The 19,207-nt window shown below is 51.5% G+C and overlaps 1 protein-coding gene and 1 long non-coding RNA gene across 8 annotated transcripts in view; both read left to right on the forward strand.

Moving 5' to 3' along the window:
- Positions 1–19,207, forward strand: part of ANO6 (anoctamin 6) — a 170,462-nt gene that overhangs the window by 24,508 nt on the left and 126,747 nt on the right. For 5 of the 7 annotated variants that reach the window (XM_036889477.2, XM_057491877.1, XM_057491878.1 and 2 more), the window contains exon 2: positions 8,698–8,760. The exons of the other annotated variants lie outside the window; for them this stretch is intronic. In XM_036889477.2, the coding sequence (XP_036745372.2) occupies positions 8,698–8,760 (63 nt within the window). The remainder of the gene's footprint in view (positions 1–8,697; positions 8,761–19,207) is intronic. 7 annotated transcript variants of the gene reach the window in all.
- Positions 15,205–15,801, forward strand: LOC130680714 (uncharacterized). Its single transcript, XR_008993779.1, has 2 exons — positions 15,205–15,502; positions 15,610–15,801. It is a non-coding gene; the product is annotated as an uncharacterized LOC130680714 (long non-coding RNA).

Genomic DNA, 19,207 nt, shown 5'->3' on the forward strand with positions numbered 1-19,207 from the left:
CTTATTTTTGGTCACCTTGGAACACCTGGGGAAGGCTATCCCTCATTACCACGTTCTTCCTCCTCCTTAGAATTCTTCCCTCCAATAAAAGCAGAAATATTGCTGGAGGAGGTTGAACTAGACACAAGGGAACCATGGTGGAATCCCAGGATTCTCCTGTTTAGGAAGAATCACCCCAAAGTCATTTTGTTATTGAGTTGTGACCCTTGGTTCTGCGTGGCTGTTAGGAGGTGGATGGAAACATCTTCTGGCCCCTGGTCTCTGTCTCTCCACTGTCATCTTGAAGCCTTTGCGTCTCTTCGCCCACCCAGGGTGCATCAGTTTGAGCGTGTATGTGTGTGTGCACACAAGCACGCATCCGTTCACTGGATAAACAGGACAAACGATGACGAGGTCTCGGTACTTTGCCTTTCCTGGCGCTATCAAATGCTGCCGCAGTAATCATTTCAGATTCGGGAGCTCCCCTGTCGTGCTAAGCTACGTTTACCTAAGGCAGTGACAGTAATTTCTTTTCATATCTTGTCTGTCTGTTGTTATATTGGTACCTTGCAATGGCCAGTGTTTTCCATTTACTTGTTACTACTGCTAATCATTACAAAATCTTATTATTGCTGCCTATATAAATCAGGAAAAACACATCTGATTTCCAGCATTCTAATGTGGTTAAAAAATTTCATGAATAGAGGAAACTTCTTATGCAAATGCAAGCGACTGACAGAGAATAATATGGGCACAAACTCTTGATATTATAATCTTTTGACCTCAGCCACTCTATGTTTAGCCAAGTAATGACTGCTTGATATTTACTATAAAGCATATTAAATTCCTTGATTACCTGAACCTTTCATTCCTCTTTTTTGTTTCATGTAGCAGTGAAAATAGATTGCTCTATTATCATTCTTGCCAGGAAATTTATAAAATGTATAAAATTATTCATAAATGTCTTTTAAACTGGAGATATGTATTCATGTATTATTGGGTGTACTGAGCAGAAAACATTTCTTTTCACATTTGAATGGCAGGCACATGATTATAAATCTACTTCCTACTGAATATTAATCATCGACTCCATATGGCTGGTGGATAAAGCTCTGAGAGGCAGCCAGGAGATGTAAATTCTTGCCTTATCGTGGACTTCTTATGCAATTTTGTTTAATGTTTAAAATCCACAGAGTGACCTTTGAATTTAAACAAAAGCATTCTTCCTTAGGGTCCAGCGCAGTGTGGCCTCAGGGTGTTCCTCTCACCCGCTCCGCCCTGGGCCACGAGGTCTGGCTCCTGGCGCCCCTCCTGCACCCGACTGCTCCTTCCTGGTCCCCTGCTTCCTCTGCCCCTTGTGATGTGGGTGCCAGCCTCGGCCCCTCGGCCTCAGTCGGCTGTGCGAGCTGTCTGAGGGCGTTCTCTTTCACACCAGGGGTGTGTCGGCCCCGGCCTGTGCTTGCACTTGAGCCCCCCATGGCCCTGTCCACTGGGAAGCACCCCGACCTGCTTCCTGCTTTCTCATTCACTCTGCCCCACTCCCCTGCCCGGTGACCCCCTCAGTCTGGTTCCCCACTGACTCCCCAGCCTCAGCAAGGCCTCGGGTATAACGCGGGTGTTCAGAATGTGTTCTGTGATGTCATGTTCTCCGTTGAACTCAGTATCTCCCCAGCACACACTGAAACACACACGTCTGTCTTCTCTCTCGCTCAGTGAATGGCGTCAACCACCCAGCTTCCCGTCCCTCCCCTCTGGCCTCCCTGTGGCTGCTCATCTCCCCATCCAGCCCCCCAGATCCCTCCTCTGTGTGCTCTGAAGCCATTCCCTCCCGTCCCAGAGACCGCTGTCTCTGCACTGTTGCTCTTAGTTTGTGTGTTAGCTTTCCAGTCTTGTCTTCTCAGTGTTCAAAGTACGTGTCACCCTCCCAAACTTCCGAGCCTCCAGTGGGGAAAACTGCAACTGTGGCCGAGATCGCAAAGGACTGGAGCCCGTGCGGGTGTCGCCCATGCCCCGTGGGAAGGCGGCGGCAGAGGTGCATTTGTTCATGCTCTCAGGTTTGCTTTCTGAGTTCATTACAAGGCTGATCAAGACTTTCCTAATAAGGAAACTGGATCAAATGGTTCACTCCCCTTATAAACCGAGTTGGAATGAATGAGGAAAATTGGCGTGTGCGCTTGTGGTCTTTGCAGAAGGACGCTTGGCCCTGCTCTGGCCCTGCTGCCTCTGAGCCGCATGCCATGTGCGGTCGCCCGGCCCTTCCCTGCATGTTCCCCTTTGAAGCGACATCACAGTCGAAGCCCCATCAGCGTCCTGTGGGGATGAGACGCACGGGGACCGCAGGCTCGGGGCGCCGTGTCTGGTACCTAGTGAGTGTCAGCAGAATCAAGGGGCGACCGTAGCCGCGCGCACACACACACAGACTCAGTGATGAGAGAGGACGAAGTGGGGTCTCCAGAGCTGGGGTCATAAGTTTTTCTTGATTGTGACTTTTTTCTATTTTTTTTTAATGATGATCATTTGTGACTTTTTAAGTAGGAAAAAAACCAATCATTCAGGGACTTCCCACTTTTGCACAGGACAGCCCTGACCCCCATCCTCATCCCTGTTTTCTCTGCTCATCCAAGTTCAGCCCCCACCTTCTCAGCCACCATGAACCCCGATTACCTTCTTCTCATGCGCACTGGCCCTGCCTAGAGTGCCTCTCCCGACTTCACCTCCTCCTTTCAGATTTAGCCCAAAATCACTCGTCCCATCAGGCTGACCATTAGGAACGCTGTGTTAGAATTACCTGATTTTGTGTCTTTTTCCCTCAGTGGAACGTTTTTCTCCAGAGTGAGGGCTTTATTATTAGAAGCTGGAAATGAAGGAGCAGCCGCAGTGAGTGCCCGCGGGCTGTGTGGTGCAGCAGGAGGAGGAGGGCGACGACACAGGAAGGTGGCAGGCACTGTGGGGTCTCTGCCCGCAGCTGCAGCACGCGGTGGGCAGGCGCAGGCGCCCTTCACAGGATAACGGGACTCGGGCCCCAGGGGGAAGGGGGCCCCGGGCCCACATCGGGCTGCTGCTGAGCTGAGCTTGTGTGGGGCCTCCGCGGCGCTTGGCACATGCTGGAGGCTTAAAGAGCTTCGGATGGAGCAGTGCGCTGTGTGTGGGCGTCAGGAGGCAGCGGGCCCCTGGAAGTTGTGTCCAGTGCTTTGTTTCTGTGCTTCTGAGAATTTTTCTGGGGAAAATTTCACCACATTTTTGCAAAGAGTTGCATGGCTTATGAAAGGCTAAAAAGGAGTCTTCTGACAGATATTGTACCGCTAACGGTGGACGAGCTGAGGGTGGAGGAGGGTGTCCCCGCTGACAGGGATGCACGTGGGCGGCAGCGGGAGCCCCGGGCCTGGTCACCAGGGGTGCTTCTGGTCCCAGGCCCCCTTTCCGGCTCCTTCGGCTCGCAGGTTCGTTTTCGCGAACGCTTGCCTCGGCCAGGCCGGCACCGTGCTCGTTCCCTGATGGTCACACCACTCCTCAGGCCCAGAGTGTTAGGGGCCAGGAAGACGGGGAGAGAATGGAAGCCCCATAGGCTTGATTCCAAAAATAGAGTAAGGGCGACCCAGGAAGCAAGTACAGCGCCCCGAGCAGCCTGGCAGCCGAGCAGTCAGACAGACCGCGTTAAAGACGGCGCGGCCTTCCGTTAGAGGTCATATTGTGAAGTATTTGTGGTATAAACTCGTTCACATTTCAGTCTCTTTCACGAGGATTTTGCGGACGGCTCCGTGTCGCAGGGCGGTGGGTCCTGTTCCTCCAGGCACTGCCTCCCGCCCTCTGTGCCTTTCCTGAGGTCAGGAGCTGCCAAACCCTTCCACCGCCTCCTGCACCTTATGAGCCCTACTGGCTTTGTTCTAGGAACGTGCACCAGACCTGCATTTGGCAGGGTTGTGCGAAGAGCCGGCACTGTGAAGGGAGGGTCTCCAGCTGGGAAGGGCGAGGGGACAGAGACAGAGGGGCGCTGGCTGAGGCTGGCATGGCCCGGGTGGTAGTCAGCCACCCAGCTGTCGGTACTCGTCACAGAGGCCCTGGTTCGGCACCCGCCTTGGGGCTGTGCTCTCTGCACGGGCACTGGCTTCCTCCTGGGAAATTCCAGGCTTGTGGACTTAAGTCCATTGTGAAACAAAAGTAGCCTATTAAAAAAAAAATTATCTGTTTATCATCTAAACAGAAACTTCTGGCCTGTTAGGGCTAGAAGAGATTTTGGATTTCACATAATGCTCCCTGTTGAGGTGACAGAGGAAGATTCTGAGGCCTAGAAAAGTCGGACCTTCTGAAGGAAACCAGTTGGGTAGACAAGGAGGGGTTAAACCCGTTTCCCTTGATTTATCTGGTGGCCACCCAGGTGTGGCCCCAGGTTGTCTTAGTCTTTCTCCTTCTTACAGGAGCTCTTTTCTCCTTCCCACTCTTCAGTTCCTGACTTTGTCCTCTGTGCTTCCCGCTGAGATGTCTTTGTTTTTGGTCTTGAGCACATGCACGTGCCGGCTGGTGTCCATCGGCAGCCCCCACACTGCGCTGCCCTGAACCCCTTACCGTGCAGCGGCCCTCGGCCTCCTCATGCTCTGACTGCTGACCGCCCTCAGGCTTGGCCTCGTTGCGTATTGGAAAGGTCCTGGCGACTCTGCCGTCAGTTTTGTCTTATTTTCCTCCCTTTGGGTCATTTTGTTGTTGTTGTTTTTCTATTCATTTTAAGAAGTAGTACACCTCCAGTGACATAATAAATGTGGAAACCTGGTCTGGGGCCAGAGTAAATGGTTTTAAAATAGATCATTAATGTTGCAATCAGGAATGTTAACACAGGTCTTGGTGTATCAATTTCATGATGACCGATCAGTAACAGCTAGCCGGTGCAGCCTCACCGTGAAAACACATGTTTGTGTAAAGGTGCATATACTTTTTATGTATAATAAATCTTCTTTTAAGGTCAAATTTGCAAAAAAAAATTTGCTTTGTGTTAGAGTGGCCTTATCTTCTGCAGCACTTCATAGCTACATAATGACTCTAAAATGGGACTATGGCCTCTGATCATAATTAGAAAAAGCTACTTAAAAAGCCGACAAGCAGAATGTGGCCTGAGGCCGTCAGCACCAACAGGAGGTGACACGATGCAGGTGGAAGATTCTGCAGCTTAGAGTCTAAACAATTTCTGGCAGTCAGTATCATAAAATAGCTCACAGAGTTTACAGTTCCTTCATTTAGGAGAGAAAGGGACAATTCCTCATTTATCTCAAGTCTTTTATGTTGGCAATTCCACCCTTAATTAAAAAGGCATTGGCATTTTCATTATGAAAATGGTTTTCATGGATTGATAGCCTAGCGCATTAATTTAGTGTTTCAAAATTGATTGGCATCAGCCTGTAGAGTTACTTTTATACAAAAGCAACTTAAAAATCGATTTTGGAGTGTTTTGATTTTAAAGACCATTTCAGGTCCCTGTTCCCCCTGTCCTGGGTCCACTGTATTGACGTGCTCGGTTCTGGAGAACTAAGGGGTAAATACACGCCTCTTCAAAAAAAGACCCCAGGCAGTACCGTTCTCTGTGGAGGGGGCTCCCAGGGGGCCAGGGCGACAAGCGCCGGCCCCACTCCTCACACTCTGGTCTCGCTTTGAACTGTATTTCAGGGCAGACTAATAATTTTGAGAGTAATAGCAATTACATTTTCCTGAGTATTCATGCCCAGGCCCTGAGTTCTGTCCCCTCTAGTGTTCACAGCCCTATGACGGTGGGTAGCCTGATGGTGCCGTACAGGTGAGGGAGCTGAGACCCCCCAGCAGAGCACCTGAGCAACCTCACACCCGTGGCTGGTTATTCTCGCCATTTCTCTGCCGCCTCTCGTCCGTCCTGCATATCGTTCCTCGTCCCGCCTGTGTGCTTTATAACATTCTCCTTGAGAAACACCTCTCATGGGGGTGGGGCCCAGACTTTGTACCTTAATCCCACCTCCTCCTCACCAGTCTGCCTCAGGTACACCCTCACCCTCAGGGGAGCTGACAGTCCTTTCTCAACCGCCTCCCCTGCCAGCACAGCAAATGCCTCCTCTCATCATGGACGCTGTTAGCACCTCAGGTGCACAGCCAGACAGACTTGGGCATGAATCGCTTCCCTTGACCTTACGCGTCCAGTCCCGGGCTGGTTAGCACTCTGGCTCTGGCCCTCGGTGAGGCTCCCCAACCCCTCAGGGCAGACGTGACTCCACTGTCTGCCGAAAGCTGCCCAAAATGCCTGGACCAAATAGGTATCTTCAAGTTTTGATCTTTTTTGTGCCTTGATCTTAACTCACTTCCGAGTTATAGATTCTAAAGACTGTGGTTTTGATATATCATTGATCTCTGAGCTCTAATTTTTAAAGGGAGGATTGATTAATTTGTAAAAATCTGTAAAATTTCAAAAAGAAATGTCAGTTGTGTACTACCATACTTTTAATACATCGCATTGGGGTCTGAGACCACCTGTATTCAAGTGCAAAACATTAGATTGGCACAAAATGTGGCATATAATTTGCTTTTCTCTGAGTTTTTAAAAATCCTCTTGCCAAGTCTATTTTTAAAAACTGAATTAACAGTATAACTGTCACATGTTCCTTCTCATTAGTTATTAGAACGGGAAGGAAGCTTTTTGAATATTAGCCAAGCCTGTAAAAGAAACTGATAAAGTATCCTGAGCTGTGGTCCTCCAAGCTACAGGGTTTGTGAAAATGCCGTAAAAGACGAGCCAACCAAATCCCGGCCGACGGGAGAGACCGTAACTTCATCATCATGAGCCCCAGTTGCGTCACAGCAGCAGATGTAGTGGGGTTTGGGCCCCCGGGGCTGTCGTGGTGCCTCTGCATGTTGTTTCGAGCTGAGTCGCACTGACCCATTCACTGATGTGTCCTGTTGGTCTGCTGGGGATCCTGAACCAACCACCACAGACCAAGAGGCTCACACAACAGACGTTTCTTTTCTTGTCGTCGAGAGGCTCGCAGTCCAAGGCCACAGTGCCAGGCACTTGGTTCCCCTGAGGCCGCGTGGCGGGTGCCATCTCCTTGCTGGGAGCCCACGGTGCCTTTGCTCTGCTCACACGCCCAGGTGTCTCTCTGCCCTCACCTCTGCTGCTTACACGGACACCAGTCAGACCAGGTTCGGATCCGCCTGCTGGCCTCCCGGCACCTTCCTCCTGTGTAAGGCCTGGGGAGTCACGTCTGAGGCCTGGGAGTTCGGGCTTCCGCACAGGAATTTTAGTGAGACACAGTCCAGCACATGGTGTCTATTAACATTGATTTTAAATTATACAGAGAGACTTGTATGAAAAAGAAGCCAAAAATAGCCTTCCACCTAGTTAATGCCTGTTATGAAGAAGTGGGGGTAGGTACCTGAGAAGATAATTCAGTGTATCGAAGGGTGTAAGAGGAAAATAACTCTCCCAGCACCCACCTTCTGCACTGAGGCAGCTTCTTGAAACACACTTACACGAGGGTTTCCAAAGCCCAGGCACACGTTTCAAGCCTTAAAAGTGTTGCACAGAGCGCACGTTTCTCTATTTGCACGCACGCTGTGTTGGCCTTCTTTTAGATGGCTGCATAGTGTTCCGTCGTGTACCTACCAGATTTCCATTTAACTAGCCACCTATTGCCGGGCATTCAGGCTGTTCCCAGGTGCCCCTGCCCATCAGACAGGGGAGCTAGCTTCCACTCAAATCCACATCATGGGAAGAGTAGTGACTAGTCATCTAATAAAAACAACGGGCGTCCACCTCCACCCTGTTTGCTGGTCCTTATGGGCTGTGGGGCAAGGTCCTCAGCCTTTCCTGCCCTCTGGGGCCGGCCAGCCCAGCACCCTGCCGGCCCTAGTGGCAGCTGTGGCCTCCCATGCCCAGTCCTGCCTCCTCAGGAAGAAGGGCCGCTCCGAGTCATCAGCAGGCAGACTGTTCTTAGGGAAGTAAAACACTTGTAACAGTTACTGTTTCTAAGTCCAGGATACACAGGAGGCCTGGCCTCCTCCGCCCCCTGGAGACAGGTTCGAGGTGGCCTCGAGGAGGCCCCAGCCCAATGCCCAGCCCAGCCCCCAGGCCGCCCGCACCCCTGGCCTTCATGGGGCGATGACCTTCCCTTCAGGAAGTGAGGCTCTCTCACATGCTCTCCATCTCCAGACCCAGGGGGAGCCCATTTTCCCCCAGGAGGTCTCACCACAGTGGGCAGCACAGTGCCGACCCAGCTGTGGGAAAGAACAGAGATGTGCGGCCTAACTCCGTGTCCCCACAAAGGGCAAGGCGGCTGGGGTTCCTAATGACGAGGACGTCCCCAAGGCTCCGGTCTCCTGGTGCATGAGGCCACACTGTGTGTACGGGCTTTTGTGCAGGAAAAGTATAATTTAGTGCCAGCTTCAAAAAGTAGTCTGAAGTGTTTCTCATCCTGGAAAGCTTTCAAAACGCAGATGCCCAGCAGGGGAAACCACATTTCCTGGGGAGAGAGCCAGTATTTTTGGGAAGTTCCCCCTGGTGATTCTGACCCACAGCGAGGGTCCAGGCCACTGACATACATGCCTAACCGTCCCACATCCAGGATAAGGAGGAATGAAAACTAAAAATGTCACGTGGCTGCTTGAGGTGAGGTCTGGTTGCAGAAGCAGGTCCGGGACTCGGGTTTGGTCCTCCCCCTGGCCCTCCTGCTATTGGTCTGTTGTATTTATTGATGCCTCCTCGTCCTTCAGGTGGTGTTCCTGCCTCCAAGAGGCCTTTTCTGGCTCCTCACCCCGCCCTCCCGTCCAGCCTGGGTAAGACCCCTGTGTTCCATCTGAGCAGGACCCTTACTTCTCATGACCCGTGCTGGCAGTGCCAGGACCTGACCCATGCCAGCGGATGGGAGGGTCCCAGACGGTATTGTTGAGTTGAAGTTCCCTAACTTTAGTACTCAGTGAGTCCACACGGACTGCAAAAAATGACCCATTCCTATTTGCCAGATCCTGGAGAGAGATTTTTGGCAAGGACAAAATATCGTAAGGGGCTTTTGATGACAAAACAATGAAAACAAGATTTCAGTGACCTTCCATGTTGCTCAGGGCCTTTGGAATAACATACTTACAAGTGTGACACCAGTGAGAGGAGAGAGCCCATGGCATTTCCTTAAGAAAAAAAAAATTGAAGAAAATAATACTGTTCCATGTAAATGTTTCAAGGGATAAATTATTTCCTGTCATCTGCATATACAACTGAGCCACACATTCTGTTAGCATAGCTGAGTTAAATCCTCTCACTTCTCTGGATTTGTATGTTAAAGGTTTTTTAATTGATTTTTTTAAAAAAGCTCTTAGTCTTTCGTCCTCCCAGTTTACTAAAGGTCATGCCTGCCTGGCGTCTTATTTTTATTTGAAAACTGTTTCCGGGTCTGTGGTATCTGTGGTTTCTCTTGTAGCTCCACCAGGAACTTGTCTCAGAAAGCAGGTTGTGACCAGAATCTCTGTAGCTTACAGGTGGTGCTCTTGTTTGGAGAGCTCAGGCTTAGAGCTTCTGGAGAGGACTGCGCCCCGGGCTAGGCTGTAGGGTAAATGTTAAGGTGGTGGGAAGATTGCAGACAGGGTATAAGAATGGCCGGGGTCCGCGGCAGCATTTCCAATCTCAGACGTCATAGGTCCGAGCTCTGTAATGGGAGAGGGCAGGTAGCAGTGGACAAGTGAAGCCATCGTGTGTTAGGGGAAATCTTCCTTAAACAAATACCCTTAAACATTTCAGGAGAAAGTGAAAAGTCATTCAGCTGGAGATAAATGGAAAACATTTTTATATTAAAATAATTTTGATTATATTGTGGAGAAAATGTAAAGTTCGCATGACTTGTTTTTTCAAGACAAAATATGAGATTTTAAAGAAGCACCTCTGTTTAGTTTCTCCCTTGCTGCTCTTTGGAGGAAAAATTAACAAACCAATGAAAGGTTTTGCTAAGTAACCAACCCCTGTCAGTAATTGCAGAGGCTCTGCAGTGCGGGGGTGGGGGTGGGGGGAGGGCGAGCAAAGGTTTCCCGAAGGGCACAGTGCTCTGTGCTCCAGCCCATGCTGCCCCGTCCCGTCTGGACTGCCCTGCCCTGCATATTAGGACTTACTCGCATGGAGGAGGTATCTGTGCACCTGTGCCCTGGGGGCAGAGCCAGAACTTGAGCATAGGTCTGTCTGGTTCCAAAGTTCCTGTACTTGTCCACCGAACACGGCCCCTTGGGTCATGAGAGGAGGGAGGGCTCTCTGGAGAGATGTGCCGCTGTTTACCTGCCAGGAGAAGCAGGCTGCCTTCGGCTTCCCTCTAATGTTATTTCACACCAGTGAGTGATTATAAGCTGACGCAGCTAAAAGCATTGCCTCCTAATTTCTCTAAAGTTCTGACTTTGGGTCAAAAAACAAAAAACAAGATAGGATTTGCAACCTGCCTCCCAGACATCAAGCATTTGACTTGGCGGAGGCAGCAAAGCAAACAGTTGACAATCTGCCCTTGGCCAAGTTTGGGGATCCTGGTCCTGGGTCTAGGATCCTGGCCCCAAGGTTGGGGATCCTGGTTGTGGGCCTGGGGTCCTGGTCCGGGTCGGGGATCCTGGCCCTGGTTTGGGGATTCTGGCCCCAAGGTTGTGGATCCTGGTGCCAGGTTTGGGATCCTGGCCCCGGGTCTGGGGTCCTGGCCCTGCTGCCGCAGCTGTGGGCTCATGGGCAGGCCACCTGAGCCGTCTGTGCCCTCGTTTCAGCCTCAGTGAGCTGGGGACAGTGATGTGATTGCTGTCTTAAGAACCGAACGATAACATAAGCACGTCAAGTGCTGAGAACACTGTGTGATGCAAATCCAGTGCTCGGTAGTGTTCAGCCTTCAGTGGGGAAGAGCAGGTGCCGCGTGACCGGCCGTCCCAGCCCTGGTACCCACCCAGAGAGGCGGGAGTCTGGGTTCACGTGCGACCGCGTAGCGAGAGCTTATTGATGCTTTATTCACGATAACTAGAAGCCGGGACCACTCCGAGGCCCATCAGCCGGTAAGCGGATAAAGCGCGGTGCGTGCATCAGCGGGCCCTGCCCAGCGAAGGGGGCAGATCCCGGATGCAGGCAGCGTGGACGCACCCCAGAAGCCTCCCCAGTGAGAGCGCAGACACGAAGGGCCGCACACTGCTTGGTTGCATTCACACGGAGTCCCGGGAAGTCAGCTCCCGCTGCCAAGGGCCGCAGGGCAGGGAGACGGACTGCGGAGGCCGGGAGGAGGCCCTTGGGGGTGACGGTCGCCGCCTGGGTTGTGGGGGTGGCTGCCTGGGTTGTGGGGGTGGCTGCCTGGGTGTGTGCGTTTGCCAAGGCACGTCAGGCTCAAAAAGGATTCATTTTCACCGTGTGTAAGTCATACCTGAGTAAACCCGACTTCAACTAGAAAGCCGCGTCCGCAGTGCAGGCAGAGAAGTGGAAGAAAGGTCTAGAAACCGAAACCATCGGGAGTTGCAGCAGCCGCAGCCGCCGTGGGCGCGGGTGGACCGGGGTGGAGGCGGCGGGCCCTCCCCCTGCCCCGACCCGACCCCCCGCGTGGGCGCTGGCCTGCCTGCGTGTCTCTCGAGCTCCCCGGGAGGCCGCCCCTGCTCCCGGGCTGCCCCTGCGGGCGGGCTGCCTGCCGCTGCCTCCCGGGCGCCCCGCGGGTGCCCTGGACGGGCCGAGGGTCCGGCCCGCCGGCGGCCGAGGGGTGCGACTCGGGGCTGGGCCCCTTCGTCTGCCGCGGGCCTCGGCCCCTCCTGCCGGAGCCCTGCTGCCCCTGCAGCCCGTCGCGCCCACGGGAATGCGGCTCAGACCCCGCGGCCCGGCATCCCCTTATCACCAAGCGGAATCAGTCCTTCAGAAAATACTTCGGAACACAAGCTCCCTACAAAGGGACTTCCCTGTTTTGTTAGCTGCTCATCCTCTACCCCTAGCACGGGGTCTGGCACCTGACAGGGGCCACCGCAGGAATTCTTAGGTCTTTATGTGCGGTCGGGGAGGAGAAGCTGCCCTCTGCCCTTTGAGGTTCTTCCAGCCGGTCTAAGAACCAAACTGACACGAGACGGATTAACAGGAGAAAAAGCCAGAGTTTAATTACATGTACCCACAGGCCCGGTAACGAAATCGAGACCCAAAGAAATGGCCAAGGCGGGAAGCTTTTATATGTTTTAGGTGAAGAGGCGATAAATCTGAGGAATTGAAAGGACAAAGAAAACAGGTTTGGGAGCGTAAATAGTAAGGAATTCTAAACAGCATGGGATTGTAAATTAGTAACAAAGTGACAAGGTTTGCTTACGCAGGCTTCTCCGCTGTCTCTCCTTATCTCTGGTGATAAGGGTGTCTCTCTGCCTCCCGGCTGAGGGACGGAGGAGGGTCAGAGTGTCCCCTCCTGCCTAGGCTGTTTCTCCAGGCACTTTAATTCAAAGTGATCAAAAGGCCAGAAAGGCACCTTTTGGGACAGCCTGCCCCGGACCCCTACACTGGATGCCATGAGATGTTTGATGCCATCCTTGCCCCCATTTTTTCAAGAAGAGAAAATTATTAAGTTTTTATTTTTGTCAACACTTTGTATGATTAGTTTACAAAGTTTACATGGAGAATTAAATAACACTACAAGGTACATTATAAAAACCAGCAGCTCCGTTCCCATTTTCTGTTCCCCAGAGGCAAATGTTTTCAGCCTTAGCTGATTATTTTAGTAATTACTTCTGAGTCTTTAATCAGCATACTTGTTACTTATCTGTTTTTCAGTTTGATGCAAAAGCGTGTGTTCGCCCACTTTCTCCCGCCCCCGCCCCCTCTCCTTCTCACACCGACTTTCCCAGCCTCCGACCCCAGTTGTACTCACCTGGGCCTTTGGTAAGGTCAGAGTGCAGAGTTCACGATGGTACCTAGCCCTGCGCAGCAGCGCCCTGTGACACGGGCCGAGTAGTTTTCCTCTCAAGGTAGCAGATACTGATTTTTTCATCTGCTATATTTTGGATGATATTCAGTCTCAGGCTCTACCCCAGTTGTGAATCTCGTCTCAATGAACCACATGGAGAACCTGTCAGATTCTTTTTTGGGGCTAATTCCTCCCAGAGCCTTCTGATCTCTCCCCCTAGGTTGCTTCTGGGCCCCAAGCGGCTGGGGCTTCCCCTGGGCCACCCTCCTGGGGACCCTTTGGCCTCTCGTGTCCTGCAGCTGTCTGTCCCTGGGACTTAGGATCTATTCATTGTTTTCGTGTACCCCTTCGCTGTGGTGGAGCACATTCTCCAGTGTCCTATGGAGAAAAGCCGGTTCCCTGAGACCTGTGGGTCTGACAGTTCCTTTGCTGTCCCCTTGCTTTTGTGATTCTAAGGGGGAAGTCCTCTGTCCTCTGACTTTGGAAGCCTCTACCTTCCAGAGCTGCTTTTAATAAGTTCCTGCAATTCTGACTTAAAGTCCTGTGTGAGAAAGCTCTTTTCTTTTTCTCTCTGAAAATTACATAATGGTGTATCTTGGTGTAAGTGTATTTGTGTTTAATGCGCTGGAAACTTGAGGCCTTTTCACTGTGCAGAGCGTGTTCTCTCCACCCCATCCTTCCTTTAAAGGGAAAAAACCGTATCCATCAGTTCTGGGGGAAAGATGTCCTTCAAATCTGGAAGAAAATGCCCTTCGATTTTGGGAGTGTTCTTTCCTTTACAAGTAATTCCCCTTCATTTCCTGTGATCGTGAGCATGCTGTTAGTTGAATTTCGGCTGTCCTGAATTGGCCTGTCCTCTCTCTTTCCTGTGTTCCGTCTCTGACTTTGTTCGTCTCCTGGACATGACCTGATTGTATCTTTCAGGTCTGCTATTGAAGTTTTGATCCTCTATCATTTTAATTTCTAAGAGCTCTTTTTTATTCTGTGAGTATTTCTCTCTATGATACTGATGTCGGGATTCTTGTTCACGAAGCCAAAGAATGAGCTTCACAAACACTCAAGGTAGGAGAGCAAGGTACAGGCTTTTATTTAGAGATAAAGTGAAAGGACAGAGCTCCCAGCTCACGCCCGTAGGGGACAAGAGAGCCCATGGTGGTGCACGTTGTCTAGGGGGTTTTATAGGCAGTTGAGGATTTTTTGAGAACATCAAAAAAAAGGCTTAGGAGTATTGACTTGTACCACCTGCCCCATCCTCAAGGTGGGCTGGGTCGTAGTCTGATTGCCAGGGCTGACAGCGGGGTCACGGGTTACGCTGATACCCTTGCAGAACACTCAGACATTCCAGGCCAAGTTGCTCCTGGCCTTTTGACCTTTAACTGATCTCACTGAAGATGTCTATATTCTTAGGTATCTTTCCCTAGAGAATTAGTGTGACCTTGACTTTGCATAATGCTTAGCACAGAGTTTCAGTAGGGACTTCTTTGCCCATTGTTACATTGCTCTGAGTGTAAATTCCGCCCTGCTTTTCCCCAGAGGCCCTCACCCTACTCTGACTACACCCATGGTCCCTGTCTCAATACCGTTGTCCCTATTTCATGAATGTACTTTTCTCAGATCTCTGAGGATGCTAGAGTTTTGAGTTTTGTTTTTTAAAATTTCTTCTTCCTGTGATTTTCTCTTTGCTTGAAATTGCTTGGCTGTTCCTCTGTTAAGAGTTTTCCGTGATGTCTGGAACGTCCCACCGTCTCCTGTTTTATCCTGGCTGTGTGAGAACATGGCTGGGACTTCTTAGATGGCGGGTGGGATTCGGCAGTTCTGGGCTTGGTTCTAGGATGACCTGGCTTGACTGTTTCGCAAAACTGTTTTGTTTAGGAAATCTGATGTTTTTATTTTTAGACTTTTTTTTTTTCTTTCTTTTCTCTCTCTCCCTTTTTTTTTTAGCAGATCAGATTCCTCAGAGAGAATCTAACTAGTCAGGAAGCTAAGTCGAGGGCTAGGGGCTTCAATATTCAGTAGCAATCTTTTGTGTAATCTGTCTGCAGTGTGGAGTCGCCATCCTCAACTATGCCTGGAGCCCCGTAGTCGGAAGGTCCTGGATTGACTCTTGGGAGAATCCGCCTCCGTCTTCTCCTGGGTGGGGCCTGGGCCTTCGGAGTGAACCCGTCTCATCGAGGAGTGAGGGGTGAAAAGCTGGGGTCCAACTGCCTCTCAGACTTCCGGCCGCTTCTCCGCTCGGCCTTCACTCCTACTTGCAGGGCACACCGGTGCCACCAGTCCCTCAGCCTCCGGGGGCTTTTGACGGACTGAAGTCGCTTCTGGGTGGCCCTCGTTTTGGACTGAACTTGAGCAGGTCTGCCAAGCCCGGTGCCCCGGAACTTGCTGCCTCTGCTCGCCATCTTCCAGAAGGGCTACTCTCTCCTCTCCCGTTCTCCGTTTTAATCTGTTTTAGTAGTATTTAAGGAAGCAGCAGAGCTAAAACCAGCTTGACCTGATTCGAGTTTTTAATTGGTGTTTTCGAGGCATTTGCTCACACTCGTGAGGTGAATGTTCCGTAAGCTGGGCCTCCCTGCCTCCCCCACTTCGGTCCTTGTCCCACCTAGAGAGTCAGGAATGTGTCCCAACTGGTGCTCAGCTGACTTGGGTTGTGTCCCCAGGTTTGTCACGAGCAGTTCGATCCTGGCTGTTCTCTGTCCTTGTCATCCCCTTACCTCTATGACCAGGGAGTTGAAATAGGTGATTATAAGGTTTCTTTTACCGACAGATGGATTTTATTTCTAAGAAGTCGAGCCGACCATGCGTAACTCAACATCAGATCTGGAAACACTTGGAGCTGCCAACAGAAGAGACGCAAAATTTAAGTTTCTCCTTGTATCTGTCAGTCTCTGTGACTCTGACATTTTTAAATTCTCAAGTAAAATTGCAAACTACGTTGAAACGGTTAAAAGGTTAAAAACTGTGAATTGTTTTTCTTGGGGCTATTTTCAGCCTATAGTGGTTCGGCCCCAAAGCCTACTTGGGTTCCTGCTGTCGATAGCTAGATAAAGTGTTAGTTTTGAGCCAGAAGAACGGGAAGGATAGTAGAGAAAAAGGTCTATTTTTTGCCCGCTAGCCGCCAGCAGGGGAGGCCACCGTGGCACAGCCCCCACCAGGAAACGAGTCCTGAGAAGATAGCAGCCCGTCTCTGTTTCCTCTCCTCCGCAGTGTAGCTTCCCAGTTAGCAGCAAAGACGGAGTGGACATGGCATGTCATTGTGGTTTAGACCGGCAGCTTTGATCCCTGGCCCAGCGGTGGTCAGTACAAGGACCGAGGAGGAAATGCGGTCTGTGAGGCCAGTGATCCTGTGGCCCCGAGACCAGCCCAAGGCCCCCCAGGGCAGCGCTTCCCAGGCCGGCTTACATCCACCCTCCCGCCCCATTGCCAGTAGGGTCGTGTGCAGCAGGCACAGGAGTCACTCCGTCCAGGTGGCCCCGGTTCCGACGGTGCACTCGGTTCTCCTACCGACCATGCGACCTCCCGGCTGGGCTATAGGAGGCCAAGGAGAAAACCAGAGGCTCCAGCAACTGTAAGGGTCAGCGGGGAAAATGCGGGCCAGAAATGCAACCCCAGATGATCACACACACACACACACACACACACACGTGTGCGTAGCGCATATGTCGGCTTGCTTTCCTGATTAACCCCTTTCGTCTGCCTCTGTCCTTCGGTGACCCCCCTAGGCACTTTGGCTCTTCCAGTAGTATTTGTGGGTGTGCATAAATACATAATACATATAATACGGATACGTATTTCTTCTTGCCAAATCAGGCACCCACCCTCAGCTCTGTGGCCGTCCTTGGTTCTGGTGTCTCGTTGTCAGTCAGTCACTGGTTATCAGGGTCAGCTGCGGGTACCCTGCTCGGCATGGAGGTCTGCGTCGGATTGGATGGCCCCCTGCTCCCCTGATGACTGTGTCTCGTTTAACCAGACTCCCTTACAAGTCAGTGTTCTCATTTCCCCCCTTACAGCAATAACACATGCTTGTCGTCATAAATTGGAAAGTAGCTTCCTCCTGGGAAGCCACGAAGGGGCTGAAAGCAGAGGTACTGGGTCACAATTTTATTCCAAAGGCCACCAGGCCGCTTAAGGGAGAAGGGATTGGGAGGGGCCGGAAGGGTCGGGAGTGAATGCTGTGGCCCTGCCCTGGAGGGCTGCCTGGGGCCGAGGGCGAGCGGGAGAGGAAGGAGCCGTGAGAACAGGCATCTCCGGAGGGTGCTGGCTGCTGGCTGGAGGGATGAGGGATTGGGGCATCCGGGGCGATACCCAGGGTCCTGGCCTCACCAGCTGGGTGGGTAGATGGCGGTGCCATTTGCTGGGACAAGAGGTGAGGGGCGCAGGGCTTTGGTCGAGTGTGTGTGTAAACCCAGGTCCTGTGTGAGTCCTGCAGAGGCTGAGGGCAGCCGCCCCACAATGTGACACTTTGACAAATGGACTATTTTGAGCTGAAGGCGAACCCTGCACACTCACAAGAAACTTCTCCCCTCCTTTAACTACCTAGGAAAATCTAAATTGGGGTCTCCCCGAAAATAAGGGTTATTATAAAAGGTACATTTTATCTGAGGGGCACATTCGTACGGCAGGACAAATACCTAATTCCCTAACGTCTCCTCCTGGGTGCCCCGTGAGCTGCCCCCTCCCCTCTGAAGCCCGGGGCCTGTGCCACCCCCTAGGTCAGGGTGGCGTGAAGCCTCGTCTGACTTTCCCAGCTCTGGGCCTCTCATGGGTCTGCGGTTCCTGGACATACAGTGTTAAATTTGATTTTCTCCTGTTAATCTGCCTCACGTCAATTTAATTCTTGGATCAGCAAGAAAAACCTCAAAGATAGAGGAGAATCTTTGCTCCCCAGCAGCCGTGAGTCTGAGATGCCAGGAGGTTTCCAGGTGGGAGTGTCACGTAGGGATTTGGGAGGGACACCTGGAGAGAGAGATGCGTTTGCACCTTTAGCCTAAAGGCGTTAACAGAAGCCAGGAGTAGATTATCGAAGTGCAGGCCTCAGGCAGAGCCCTGAATATTTTGAGAAGTAAAGGTCCAGTCAGGGAGGAGGCACCACCAGAGGAGACCTGAGAGGTGGAGGAAACTCTGAGAGCAGGAGAGGAAGGGAAGAGGCCCTGAGTGAAGCCACAGCCGGCCGTGCGCACGGCTGTCAGGATGCCAAATAAGAAAAATGGACAGTGGGCATTAGGCTGGCAGCGTGCAAGGCAGGCTGACCTCAGCCAGAGCTGCGCTCCCGCTGGAGGGGAGCCGGCCCCCTTAGAGCCCGGGAGGCGGCACGGGGGGTGGGGGTGGGGTGGACTCAGTTACAATGCACTCAGTGGACACCGTGTGAAGGCTGATAGTTTCCCCTTTTATGATAGCCTCTTATCTTTATTGTTTTATTCTGAGTACATTATTCCAAGTATTATTACACGTCTACACCAAAGCAATAGGTACTCATTGTAAAAGTTTTAAATACTAAATAATATGACTATTGTCTCCACAGTCACATCTCTTCATATAGAACCACTGTTAATAATCTGAGTATGTCCTTCCAGCCTTTTCTGTGCACAGGCCGCCGTGCACACTCGGTTACCTTACAAGCACCGACAAGTGTGCTCAGACGCGTTGCTGTCATGGACCTGCGCTGAGTGGGCATGTGCATTCCCTCCACATGCACAGGAATCTCTGTGAAACAAGCTCCTAAAGTGGAATTGGGGCGTCAAGGGGCATTTGACAGGCTGGTGGTGCTGTAATGCCCATGGAGAAAGCCTTTTTCCCTTTTTTAGGGTAGAAGAAATTTGAGCATTAAAATGTTGATGAGAGGCAAATAAGGTTGAAGTAATGGTAAAAAATGTTGAATATGTTATATGAAAAGGCCAGTGGTAATGGGAAGGGAGGCCTGGGAGGAGGCCTTAGGCTGAGGAGGGTGGATGGGTGGGGGTGGGAGCTGGTCCTCGTGGTGGCTGCACCCCCAGAGCCTGGCCCAGGGCTGGCACACGGCAGGTGCATGGCAAACACCGGCCCATTGAGTGAATAAATGAAAGTAGTTTGGTTATTTGCTGATGGAACTTAATGATGTTTCCATCAGAAAGCACCGAGGTTCCCACTTTCTCTACAGGATAGATTAAGATTTTCCAGTGGAACTGGTGAAGGAGTTGGAGATTTGAGAGAGAATCCTGTCGCCCAGGCCAGAGAGGCCTTGTGGTCCAGGCGTCTCTTACCATTCCTCCGGTCAGCTTGCAAGGCCTGTTTCATTCAAGGCCTTAATTTTGCTGGACTCCATCTAATTCTGTTCATCCCGACACCTACCATCACTAAGACAGCTCCAGCCTGGATTGTTTTACTGG

This window comes from Manis pentadactyla, chromosome 14 (genome assembly GCF_030020395.1).
Source record: "Manis pentadactyla isolate mManPen7 chromosome 14, mManPen7.hap1, whole genome shotgun sequence".
Lineage (NCBI taxonomy): Eukaryota > Metazoa > Chordata > Mammalia > Pholidota > Manidae > Manis > Manis pentadactyla.